General features: G+C 45.0%; 1 protein-coding gene across 50 annotated transcripts in view; it reads right to left on the minus strand.

The window, feature by feature from the left end:
- Dscam1 (Down syndrome cell adhesion molecule 1) overlaps positions 1-13,637 on the minus strand; it is a 61,342-nt gene that overhangs the window by 38,617 nt on the left and 9,088 nt on the right. For 18 of the 50 annotated variants that reach the window (XM_076533925.1, XM_076533910.1, XM_076533923.1 and 15 more), the window contains exons 5-6: positions 10,456-10,626; positions 5,039-5,188 (exon numbers count right to left, since the gene is read on the minus strand). In XM_076533925.1, coding sequence (XP_076390040.1) covers positions 5,039-5,188; positions 10,456-10,626 — 321 coding nt within the window. Of the gene's footprint in view, positions 1-2; positions 127-1,520; positions 1,645-3,258; positions 3,383-5,038; positions 5,189-7,475; positions 7,638-8,444; positions 8,610-10,455; positions 10,627-10,820; positions 10,983-11,394; positions 11,566-12,156; positions 12,319-12,769; positions 12,932-13,637 lie in introns of all 50 variants that reach the window. The other 32 variants (XM_076533921.1, XM_076533937.1, XM_076533934.1 and 29 more) reach the window with 12 other exon arrangements.

Here is a 13,637-nt window from a genome sequence, read left to right on the forward strand (position 1 = left end):
ACCTGTACGAAGGAACGGGAAACCCTTGGGCAGGACACAGCAACGTCATCGCACCACCGAGTACCACTTTAAACGTCTGCGAATCCGCCAAAGATGGAAATTTCGGGCGGGTGCTCGCAACCGGCTCTAAAGGAGACACCAACAATTTTTTTTTCCTATTTCACGAGGATTCGAGCTACGTTCTTTGAAACTTCGCGTGTTCCCGAGTACCTGAAAGCTGGAACGGGGAAAGCCTGGGCCGGACACATCAGAGTCAGAGGTTGATCGCAGTGAACCGTGTACGTGCGAGAATTTTCGGTCATCGGGAATTTTGGTTTAGTGCTGCCCACGGGTTCTGCGAGAAATACAGACAGACGTGATCAATCGATTCCACTTAACTGACGCCGGGACAGGGTGCTCCGAATTAGTCCCAGTTGATCACACCTGAAGTCTGTTCCTCGAGTTTTATTTTGGATAATAATAAGATGTTAACCCTTATCGGACGGCATGCCATGAGGTAACAAGATAAAATGAAGCGAAATTTTCACAGGTTAACTTATGACTAAAGTGGAATCTCAACGCAGAAGCTTGGAGAATTTGAAACTGGATCCAACAATATAAATGATGACACTGCATCAAGTGTTTCACTGTATCTACCATATGCATACCACATGGAGTAGCGGCTTGCAAACTGATTTATGAGGACACAAATCTGACGCGACGTAAAGCTTTATCAAAGTCTTTTCCTTAACATTTGAGTCGCGCAATCAACTATCGGAAGATAGTTCGCGAGTAATAAAGCTAACTCGAAATAGAACTCTGGCTCATAGTCGGTAAAGGCTTCTACCATCCGATAAAGGTTATCAACGAATCTAACCGCGGTCCCACCTATGCGAAGGTACTGGAAATCCTTGAGCAGGGCACAGCATCGTCACCGTCTGTTCGAGACTGGAGATGAACCCGCGAGAGTTATCCATCGTTGGGAACTTGGGGCGTGCACTTCCCACGGGCTCTACGAGAATTCCCGGAGGAAAGAAGCGTGTAAAGAACGACGGTGCCTCTTTAATATTTCGCGTAGAGGAAGTACGGGACAGGGAACCCATCGGGAATAGACTCATCGATCCAAGACACTCGCGAAAGTTGAACGATCTCCTCGATCATTAAGAAGGAATATTAGTCAGCGTAGCGTAGATTAACGTCAGCTACAAGGTTCAGCCATTTGTCGCGACAAAGTTTCCTGACGCCTGTACAAGATCCTAGAAACTAATAAGAAGCTCCGCGGAATTAACAGCCTAAGATCCTCAACTGTAATCGTGCCTCGAAATCTTATCAACAAGTTCCCTACCTATAAGACGGAAGGGGAAATCCTTGAGCGGGGCAGAAAAGCGGCAAGCTTCCGTTCGTCCTCGTCGTGAGTCCGATCAAGTTGATTGTACTGGAGAGTTTCGGTCGTGTACTCGACACGGGCTCTGCGAATCGTCGTCGAAAGAAACAGTGTTTACCGTGCGTCCAGTAACACGAATCTCGTCCACGCGACTTACTTGTACACGGGGACAGGGAACCCCTGGGCGGCGCACATCAACGTCACCGAGCCATCTTTCATCGTACGGAAGCCCCTCGTATCGTCGATAGTCGGGAATTTCGGTCTTACGCTGCCGACTGGCTCTGCATGTTATCAAATCGCGGTCACGAAGTTATAAATATCGCTTCATCGAAACTAGGATTCGGGAACCCCTGAACGGACTTCAACGAATTGATCTTTGTTAAAATGTATAAAACAGAGTGTAGGGGAGTCTATGGTTTGAAGTCTAGAACCTGTGTGTGGACCTAGAACGCTAGTGCTAAGTTAGAATCTATGACCTGAAGATAGTGCTAGACCTAGGCAATTAGGACCTAAACAAAGTGTAGAGCAAGCTAGAACCTAAAGATTGTCTAGGGAGATCCTGGGTTCTAGGGGCCTTTATGTTTGAAGCATCACAACGTCGAAGCATTTTGGACAGCATACCTATAATTTGGCACCGGAAATCCCTGCGCGGGACAGAGAAGGGGCAGCGTCCCATTTGACACGACCGTCAAGCCATTTATGTTGCTCACGGACGGGAATTTTGGTCGGACGCTTCCCACGGGTTCTGCGGTCGAGATCGAAAGAAAAACAGAAGACATAAGTTGACCGTCACGAGCCGAAACTTACTTGAATACCAGGGCAGGGTAACCCTGAGCGGAGCAGAGGAGGGTGACAGAGCCATCCTTGACCGTTCGGAAACTCCTGGAATCGTCGATGGTCGGGAATTTCGGCCTCACACTGCCGACTGGCTCTGATTATACAAACAGCAATGTTGCTTTCGGAGAATAGAAGAGTGTTCGTTTCGTTAAACGTTTCTACCTGTTAGAGGGAACGGGGAACCCCTGGGCAGGACATATCAAAGCCTGAGATCCGTTCATCGTCGTCCTGAATCCACGAATGTCGTCCGTAGATGGAATCTTTGGACGAACACTGCCGACAGGTTCTGGATACCAAGGATTTCAACGTTATGGTCCTGAAGGATAACTTTTCACGAGGATAAACTCGAACTACACGCTTCGATTTTTATGTCTTTCTGAATCACTTTTGCGGCCAACGCTCGAGTAGTCTTACGAGTACCGGCAGATCCTACGTGATTAGAGCCGTTGACAAGGATTTACCTGCCTGCTGAACGGGGAACCCCTGAAGGGATCTGAGCCGCCTCATGTGTCACCCTTCTAGTTTCTCAACCGTTAATCCGATTACGAGTCTTTTGAAGCGTCAGGTCCCGTGGAAACTTCTATGTTCTTTGTGAAAGAAAACGCTGTTTGATCGCCCTGTAACCTTTACTCGTCGAAATGCTCGATCACTTTTCCCGTGAACTTCCGTGCAAAATTAGCGACCTCAAAATACTCTGATTTGTTCGTTTCTGTTAGGTGATTCATACCGTGTTCACAAAAGAGAAGTACATTCTGAAAGATGTCCTTTGAAGCTAATTCAGTGTAGTTTGATATAAAAGGCATCTGTGACGCCATTATGGGATACAAGATGAAGTTTGATTACGAGTAAAATTTCTCTTATAGACAAAGAAAACTCTTTACCAGACTTTGCAAGCTTTCAGAACAATACAATTAAGAAGAAAGGTCCTACTCGAGATCCATTTCTAACATTCTCTTCCGGTCTTTCCTCAACTTTTCCGCCTACGCTGGAAGTTCCCTTCTTTTTTTGATCTCGTGCCAATACATGGTACCGGGCATCAGTGATCAGAGATATCGTACCTAGAAACCGGTACCGGGAATCCTTGGGCGGGGCAGAGAAGCGGGAAACTGCGTTTCGATTCCGTAGAAAGTCCGTTTATGTTGTCCATGGAAGGGAATTTTGGTCGTACGCTGCCCACCGGTTCTGTTTCAGAAAAGAACTGTGGAGTCTTTGTGGGTCCCCTGCTCGGACCCCTCTTCAAAATAATTCTCGTTGTTATATTTTGTGCATCGCTGATACTGTCGCGGATAAAAATTCACCTGCCTATTTAGCGATACAGTAACGATAGCTCTGTACCCAACGAAGGTGCACGGTACCCTATCACTTCATTATGAGCACCTTAGTACTGCATCAAAATTAAGCATCTTAATTTTTGCAACTTATACTTGGTAGCTGAACTATATGTCTCTTGACATTTCTACGAAAATGGGTCTGTGTATTTCTTTTAATCAAATGTAAAGCTCAGATCACATATTTATAACATGTGGTTTTATAAAAAAAATATTGATAAAGTCCTAGTAAGCGTGAATAACTTTTGTCCTGTATAATACTTGTCCCTCGTATCTGTGATCAAAAGTAACTGAGATGTGATCAAGTAACGTCGTTCACCCTGCCTGTATTTCAATGCCCATAATGGATTGGCGGAGTACCGTATGTCCTCTCTAACCATACAGTTTCAAAAAAGGTTGAAAGCTCGAATGCTGACAGCTGCATCGAGCATCCATTCCACCCGTTGAATGGCTAAATCTTGAATGCTCGTGTGAAGTAATAGAGTGACGTTAGACTTACCACGCGAGAGCGAAGGACAGAGCCCGGAGATCGCGTGAGGGCGCCGCAAAGCGTCGAAAGAAATTTTCAATGTTCTGTTCAATTTCTCTGTATCTTTTTCGTATTGATTTTTTTGCTCGTCGAAACCGATCATGCCAAGAGTGAAATTATGGGCGGGCGGTGGCGCGTGCCCGCAGGGGTACCCTGTCCCAGCATTCAGGTTCACCAACGAGCTAGATCTTCTATCCAAATATCTTTATAATCTGACGGAATTTCAAATGCTCTAATTAGAATATATTAATACGATCGAGCTCGTTGGGTCAAATCAACACGTACGTCGACGTGATCACTTTAACCGAGACCAATTGATTTTCATGAATATGTGAAACGTTAAAAAAGAAAATAAATCAACCGAGCGTTTAATTAGTTTGCGCCATCGAATGCTAGTATTACTTTGCTCTCGTTCACGGGAAATCAATTGCCTCGGTGCACAGTTTCGAACCCGGACTAAACTTCTACCAGGCGCCTCGTTTCATTCGATAAAAGAATAATTGGTTTGCCGTACGACACGAATCGGTACACAGAAGCGATTTACATTTCAAAAAGGATCTCTTTCGCGCGATCTTTTCTAGCGCCGTCAAACTATAATATCATTACCGTATTAAACAACCACGTGAAGATAAGTCCATTAACAACCGCGTTGTCCAGGTTCGAAACTACAGACACGATTCTGATTTTGTAGTCGAATAAAAATGTTTAAGAACATTCATGTTAAATCAGTGATGGGCGATATTTGCGACAGCACGATACAGCTATTTAACTCCTCCTTATAAAAACTCGGTATATTGGATTTCCAAATGTCTCGATTAAAGTTTCTAAATATACAAATCTGATTTGAAGCTGATGATTTTCACGGGTTGATCTGCCCATCACAGTGTTAAGCGATGAACTATTTTGACATCCGTATAAAAGATCGAAGTAATCAGAATCGTGACTTCGATCAAGATGAAAATGCTCGATGCTCTCACTTACCGGTAATGACGAGTCGTCCCTTAGTAGCTGACAGTCTGGTTTCGCCGGTGAGTCTATGCTTGGTTCTGCATTGGTAGGTCTTGTATCCATCTTCAGGTCCAACATCGCGGATGTGCAGTTCTCCAGACGGCAAAACCAGGTATTTTCCATCTGTTCGCGTGACCAGGTCACGGAGCAAAAGTATACAGATTAATCGACTCCGTTGATTGGTCCGGTGGTAGCTTTCTAACCAGGGATAATTGACTTGCCGAGCCATCGAGCCAGTATATTGGAACAATTTAATACGGAGCGATATTTTAACGGTTGGTAACCGATCTGGCTATGGCAATCAGAGAAATATTCAATTATCCCGACGACCACACGGTACTCGTCCTCGATCGGTGCACACGTGTGCATATAGACGAGTACAATGCCGTCTTGATTAATACATTGGCCCGCATGCACTCCATTACCTTTTACTACCTTGGCCAAGTTCGTTGAACGTTGAATAGCCACGGACTCTTTATCTATCTCGTGCTTTCATCGTTCGACGAATCGTTTGGGAATTCAAGCCGGCTCGTCAAACACCGAAGGAATATCGAATTTGCATTGTTCCTTCGGGATGCCCGAAAAAAATTAGACCGAATATATTCTGTTTGGAGAATTTAATCCTCTACCGATTAAATTGTAAACTATTTGACGGAGGAATTAGCGAGATTCTACAATGTAATCCGTCTCTTCCTGTAGACACGTTAAAATTGCCAATCGCCTCACGTTGCATTCCTCCGGATGACTTCTTCCGGTTACTAAATAACTGACGAACCAGCTTGCATGCAGCGAAACAACTACAAGCGTTACAACGGTAGAGATGGGATGCAAGTACTCGATAAATTCAGAAAACAATTTATGAACATTTTTAAAAAAATTGTAATTCAATGTCTTGATCGAGATGGATGCACTTATGGACAATTTAGAAATTGTTTAAATAGATAGGTTTACAGTTTAAATAGATAAGAATGAATAGATCAATCAGAAATTGCCTTCCGTGTAACTGTGTAAATTGATCACGGTGTTCGCCGCTGATGGATACAAGTTTACCTGATCTCTTCAGGGACACATGTATGTCCTTAAGCGATTAGATAAACATTTACAAGAAGCTGAAAAAATAAACTGAGTAAAAAACCGATAATACGGAGTCATAAAATTAAAATATTCTTACTAACTTATATTTCTCGTACGCCGGTGAAAATGAACATGGCGTCTGACATGAAAGAACACACGAGTTGCCAAACAATCTCGACACTTACAAACACCGTAAACTTCAAAATAATCTTGCGATAATATAAGAATCTGATATAAAGCTTGATCCCATCCCTACACATGCACTCGACACTAAAGCACACAGAAAAAGAAAGAGGTACGAAGAGTTGGAACTCTGAGAAAATGAAGGAAAAAGGGGAGGAAGTCTGGGACAGCGCGAGCAGCGGCAGTCAACGTCGTACGAACAAATTTCAAGAATAATTTTCGAAACGAGGGGCATCCGGGCATTCGAACCGTCTCATCTGAAACGCCATATCTTCGTACACGTGATCGAGACTCGCGAATGGGAGGCCGACGGTACGCTCCGGAGAAATAACTCTTTTGTTCGTCGAGTCTCGATATCCTGCTTGATGTTTCTTCCCTCGTAATTTACCGCATCCTACACGCACTCGCCAATTTCCGTTTCCCCGGCTTCTCCCGCGATCGCGATGCACAATGACGATCGTACCTGTTGCGTGCTTCCTTTCGCCGCGATTTCTGCTCGAACGCGACGCAAGATCGCAGAGGATATCGCTCGTTATTGGACGTTGCCCGAGGGAAACGCTCGTCTCCGCGAACGAGCCAAAGAAAAATCGCATGACTGTCCGTTTTTCCGCGTGCGAAGACTAAATGGAGCCATAAAAAAGTCACGCTTCGGGCCCGCGAGAAGGAAATGTGTCGCGACACGCGATCACAGCGTGGATCAAAAGAGAGCAAAACGTTCCATTTTTATTAGCTCCTTAAGTATGAAACTTGACTTATGCTCGAACGCAAACTTTCACATTTATTGCCCCGTTACAAATTGCAAGTTACATTACACTCTGCTTCATTACAGCTTCTATGTCTCTCACAATATGTTTATTATATTTCTTGATCCATTATTGTGGAATTATGTTAGGCACCTTGCGAACACTATTTCGTAAATTCACTACCAAAGCCACAAACTTATTCCAAAAGAGAAAATGGTCCTTTCGTAAGGCGAAGTCTGACACAGCTCCATACTTCATAAATCACACTGGTTGGAGCTGTGTCCTCGTCACAGCTGGTGAAAACGTTCCTCGACAAAATGAGGAAGTTTACGTTCTGTCGTTCCTGTCAAGTTCCATAGTTAACGGACTAATACTTGACTTCTTTATGTTCGTGCACTTAGCGCGTGTACCGTAGTCGGTGCTAGGATAAATTTCAGTGGTCTCGTCTTCGATCCAAGAGTCAACCTCGACGAATTCGGCGACGAAGCTCGGTATGTGACACTTGATAATTGCGGCGTTCCCCCGAAGGACGTGTTCGTCCATCACGTTCACTGCATACCGCTGCCCGACAACTGCAACCAGACACCGGTTTCCGGTTTTACCATAAGCCGCACATCAACATACAGCCTCGTATCCGTGGTGTCGCGACCGATCGCCCCGACGAGCGTTCGAAAATTACCGCGATTCTAGCTTCGGAGACGGAGAAGAAAAAAAGGTGGCGGTGGTTCGATAGGGTCGATCAACTCTGAATCGAAGCCGTACGAGTCGATCGCGGACTATTTAGGCCAGCGGCGGATCAACCCTTTCGCTGTGATGCAGCCGAAAATCTTTCCGTGTTTACTGGCAATATTTGAGCTTTGGAATTGTCGACTTTTCATTTTCATAACTGGAGAATTACTGATTAACCCCTTGCACTATTTGTCGGGTGCGTCAGTCAAAACTGCCTAATTATAGCTACAATATTAAAACAGACAAAAAATTGAATATGTTCTTATTCAACTGTTGACTACGTAAATTATAATTGGACTTGAACTCCAAACTGAAGCGTATTCAAAATTTGAACAAAATTGATCACGGCCGAAGTTTGAGTGCGTCAGACTCATCAAAATAATGCAAGGGGTTAAAATCTGAGTATCACGAAAAATTTAATTATGTGAAAGCTTGTAATTACACGTGTACTATGTGTTCTGCGATCAGTAATTATCATAGTGAAGGGTTTAAGCAGCACTCGAATCGCGATCAAGATGGAATGCACCGGAAACGAACGCCCGTCGAGGTAAAGGGAAAAATCGATGGGTGTCTCTACCGTCGCCATAGCGTGCGAATAAATGGTTCGCGCCTAGGAGAAATTTCTGTCCGTGCTCCATGCTGATTGATACCGTATGATTGTCCATCGGCCACGTAACTGCCGCCGTTCGAATCGATCCATCCTACCACGTCCACGTGGTCGGCGACGAACGAGGGAACTTGACACTTGAAAATCGCCGCGTTGCCGCGAATCGCGAATTGATCGTAAACCTGAACTTCAAAGTATTGGGCGACCACTGCAATAAAGCGAACACAGAAAAAAACAAGGACAGCTTGTCGAGAGGTTGCGCGGCCGGTGGACGCGGGCTTTGATCCGGCTAGATTGAAATTTCAATGAACCGCGACTCTGCAAACGCGAGCGACGCCGCGACGCTCTCTTTGCACCGATGGAAATTAGGCTAGCCAGCGGACATCAATTTCCTCGTCGGTTTGATTAGTCCGGCTTAATCTAATCCGAAATCACGAACCGTACCGCCGACGACCCCGTTTTCCTCCGCGTTCTACGCCTGTTCGTTCGGCCGCTCCACATCCGAGGGCAAATATTTGAGGAAAAATACATCCGAGCTCTGTTTTATTACTCTTAATCGTGCCACGAAATGACCTCGATGTAACGATACGTGAAACACGCTCGTCGAGAGAAAGATATGAAAATGAAAAGGATTGAAGGCAACGAATTCGTGAGGCCCGGAAGCTCGGGTACCTTTCATGTTCACTCGAATGTACGTGATATTCTTTTTATATATTATATTTAACATGATAGCATTTGTATGCTAGTAATGCAACACATAATGTGTATACCTTGCTCGATGAATACGTGTTTTACGCAGTTGTGGCATTTCAAAAGTTATGAGTCATATTTGAAACTCGTATATGTAAAAATAAAGAATGAAATATCCAGAAGAATCACATTATCCGTTTATGAGAACATTTCCTAACTTAATGCCCCACGATTGGATCATCTACTAAGATCATACTTTAAAAGATATTCTTGATAATGGAACAGAGATTATAACTACGAAAAGATTGAAGATCCATCATAACAGCAGGAAGAAGAATAAAAGGAAATTTAATTCACACGCGAATCGATCGAAGTTTTTAGTTATGGGCCAACCTGTCGAGTCTTCCGGTATCTCGGTAGCTATGGCCTAATCGACCGTGAAATAAATTCCATTAGCCCGTATTACCTAGGAACGATCGATAGCCGAACGAGAACGGACTCTCAAGTTATTCGCGGTCACATTAATTCCCACCGCGACACGATTAACCCCGACTTTTAACCTAATCGCGAAGAGGAACGAGGCCACTGCCAGCCGCACGCTCTGCCGCGCTGCGCCGATCTTGCATCGGCGTGCAAACGGAAAGGGCAAACATTTTCATAGGCGAGCAAATTGCACGTTCCACTCTATCAGGCCACCTCTCTCCTTCACCGTGCTACGAGCATATCCTGTACACCCTGAGAGCGAGAGAACAATACGGACGCCGGCGTCGAGCGTCAAAGCGAGCGAGCCGAGGCCCGTCTGTTCGCGCGAGGGATGAGCACGCTGGTAATTCCATTTATTAATTCCATTAAAATGCCGGCAGGACTTGTTGGCTGGAAATTAAACGTAGGCGGCTAACGGTCGCGTTATGCGGAGACCGTTTTCGATAAACGGACCGGACAAACTCGAAATACGTTTCTTTCGTCGGAAATCATATCAGACTGCTTTAGAGAGGACCGAATATTTTTTTGTGACAGAACATCTGTTGTCGTGCTCACAGTTGTTCTGCGTCGATTAGTAGATAATTAGTTCCAAATCGTTGTGATTATTTTTGACAAGTGTCAGAGGAGATAAACAGTAACGTTATGCAATGAGTCTAAATTCTACCTCGATGTTATCGCGAAATTATAGCTAGGTGTAAATTGATATTGAATGAATAATTGAATAGGAAGATGTTAAAAATTTGAGAGTGTAGAAAGCATGCGTAAACAGTTTAGTCCACGACGAATTTCAATGGAACCTATACATAGATTGTAGGAAGGGTTAAAGCCGTGCTCATCGCAGCCTCGCTAAATATCCTCCCCCTTTTTCAACGAAAAAGTACCCTTTTCTTCTTGGCCGTTCGCGGTGTACGTGGACCCGTCCTCGACAGCCAACCACTCGATCACGTCTACGAAATCCGCCACAAAGCTCGGTACAAGGCACTTCAAGGTTGCCGTGTTGCCGCGCAAGACGAACTCGTCGATGACCCTCGTCTCGTAGAACTGCTGGACCACTGCAACGCGCATTCTCCCAGAAGATGTCGCGACACGAAACGCCACAGAAACATTTGTCGACGAAACGCGTCGGAGGAACGTTAAATTAGCGTCGCGAGCGATTCCGGTCCCGGATAGTCGATTCGTTCGGGGAAAAGGAAATGAAAGCATCGTGAAGAGGAAACGCAGCTACGATTTCGTGCTCGTCGCCTACCGTAATCATCCCCGGTCGTGTATACCGTTCCATCGTCGGCCACCCATTGATCCACATACACGAACTCGGACACGAAACTCGGTATTTTGCATTTCATGATCGCGCTGTTTGCTCGTATCACGTACTCGTTCTCCGCCTCGGTCACGAAGAACTGCGAAACGACTGCCCGCGCGGGCACAACCAGGATACACCGGTTAAAAATCATCCACTGATCAATTATGCGATCTACATCCACTCAGTTACCAGATACATAGCACCCGATGACACGCCTTAGGGTTATTATATCCTCTGGTAAGCTTTCAAGTTAACTGTGAATACCATGTACAATTTCCTTATTAAATTATTTAAAATACTGTGAGAAACAAGAATCTATTCTTGACTATTCACAAAGAATCTATTCTCAAAGGTTTTCCCGCCAGAAACTAATTAGAAACGAAGTTCAGAAGGAAATAGCCATCGGATTAATTCCGACGAGGGGTAAAGTTTCCGCGGACTTTATGCTGTTGCTTGGTGACGAGGGAATTAACCGTAAGGCGTGTCTAGCCCCGATTAAGTGGAATCCCGGGCACAGTACCCTGCCCGACAGCAGGATCTTCCGGAAGATAGACTTCTCCGTCCTCTCTGATCCATGCCTCGACCGTAACGAACTCCGCGATGTAACTTGGGATGCTGCACTTCAAGATCGCGCTGTTACCCCTGATCACGTATTCCGTGAGAATTTCGGGTTGATACGGCTGCGTGACGACTGCGCGGAAAACAACAGGCAACTATCTCCTCGAAACTTCATCTCGAGAATCGACTCGATATTTAAACTACGATCGATACGCTTCGAATTTCGATCTTCGTATCCCATTATTATTCGAACGCTTCGAGTAATCGGAATTGATCGAATACGTCAAATGCTGGAGTGTTCATCCCCCAATTTATAGCCCGAGATCGTCGAATTCCCACGAAACGAGCAGGAAGAATTCGATTAAACGTCCCGCGTCCAGCATCGAGATTTTCACGCGATTTCTAGCGGACGTAATCGAGTTGGTTTATTTTCTTAGGAGAGCCATCTAATCCCAGCGTGAGAGCCACCGTGGATGGTTCATTAACCCTCGCGTTGCCGCCGCCGTTCAACTGCCACCAGACTGGTCCGCGCCGGAAACGAATCGTTACCACGTGCCACTTTGAACTCTCGGCAAGGTTGCCAGGGAACCGGGGTACGATCCAAGGAAAAAACTCGACCCGAGTCGAGGATTCTGGAAGCTGGTGGCCAATAATCGTTGTCGGATGGAGCAAAAAGGGATGGGGGGAAAGAGAAAAAAGGACGGGAACGAATGAATGCGTGTACCGTAGTCGTTGGACGGCTTGAAGGTCGAACCGTCGCTTCCAACCCAGGCATCTACCGACACGAATTCCGCGACGAAGCTGGGTATGGTGCATTTCAAGATGGCGGCGTTTCCGCGTATCACGTATTCGGACACGACCTCCGCTTCGTAGTATTGAGTCACGACTACGGGAATCATCAGCGTTTCATATACAAGTTATGTAATACAGGGGTTGAAACCGTTTTCACACTTGCTATTAATAACCGGTGTAAAACTTATGATGAGCTGGCTACTAAAATCGGATACGGTTTGTTACGTATCCTTTGCAAGTATATTTTACACAAAATCATTTTGGAACATCGAAAATACTTCTTCAAAACGAAGGAAACTTGTACATCCATAACGTGTTCAATTTCAAAAAATTAGAATTGAAAATCACGGTCTTCAACCCCTGTGCAATTAGTTACGTAACCTAGCAAGACCGGTAATTCGAGAGAAACTTTTTCGCTGGCGTGAAAAACTCAATGGTTCGGCACCCCTCTACGATCAAAGACAACCGTCTCGAGTGTCATACGACGTTGACCAACGTTGAACTCGCCTTTATCGAAAACTTTGAAACTTCCCGCCCTACCCTACCGTTCTTTTCGTCCGGATTAAAAGAGTTTCCTTGGTCGTCCTGCCAACCAACCACTTGAACAAACTCCGCGACGAAGCTGGGTATGCTGCACTTTAGAATAGCCGCGTTGCCGCGTATCACGTATTCGTTGTTGACTTCGGACTGATAATACTGGTGCACCACTACAATACACATAAACGCTGATAATCGGTCGCGGTTCTAAGCGATGCGAGTCCACTCGCGCCAATTACCGCTTAACGCTTTGACGACCGCGAGCTTCGCGGAATCTGCGGCCTCTGTAATTCTATTTAACCTTTTAACGGCTAAATAGCGGCTACTGATAGCATTGTATTCGACAGATAAAATTACCCTTTTTCAAATTGCAATTGGTAATTGTCACACATCACTGGCGTAACTAGGCTGAGATTGCGATCACTCGAACATAACATTGTGGACTGAGATGCTTCTAAAATTTTAATTATTCAATCGTCAAATTAAATCTTCAAGACACAAAAAATTTCCAAAGCTATCTAACAATAAAGTGTCTAAATTCTCAAATACTGACATTGTCAAATTTTCAGAAATCAATTGATGGTACTTAATATTGGACGTCGATTATTAATCAATTGAATGTGCCCACCCCTAACAAAAATCCTAGTTATGCCAGTGTGCTTTCCGATAAAAACTAGTGAGCATATGTACCCGCAGCTCGGGCATCAAAGCGTTAATGTCCGCCGCGATTATCATAAATTGCATGCACCAGCTGTGTAACACGAAATACGTGTATACCCGTGGCATTATCGATCAGTAAGCCATTGTATGCCCATCGTCGATTTTCGAAAACAAAACTCTGTGGAACGAAGAACAGTTCGGACGACGTTGACGACA

This window comes from Megachile rotundata, chromosome 7 (assembly GCF_050947335.1).
Source record: "Megachile rotundata isolate GNS110a chromosome 7, iyMegRotu1, whole genome shotgun sequence".
In the NCBI taxonomy this organism is placed as follows: Eukaryota; Metazoa; Arthropoda; class Insecta; order Hymenoptera; family Megachilidae; genus Megachile; species Megachile rotundata.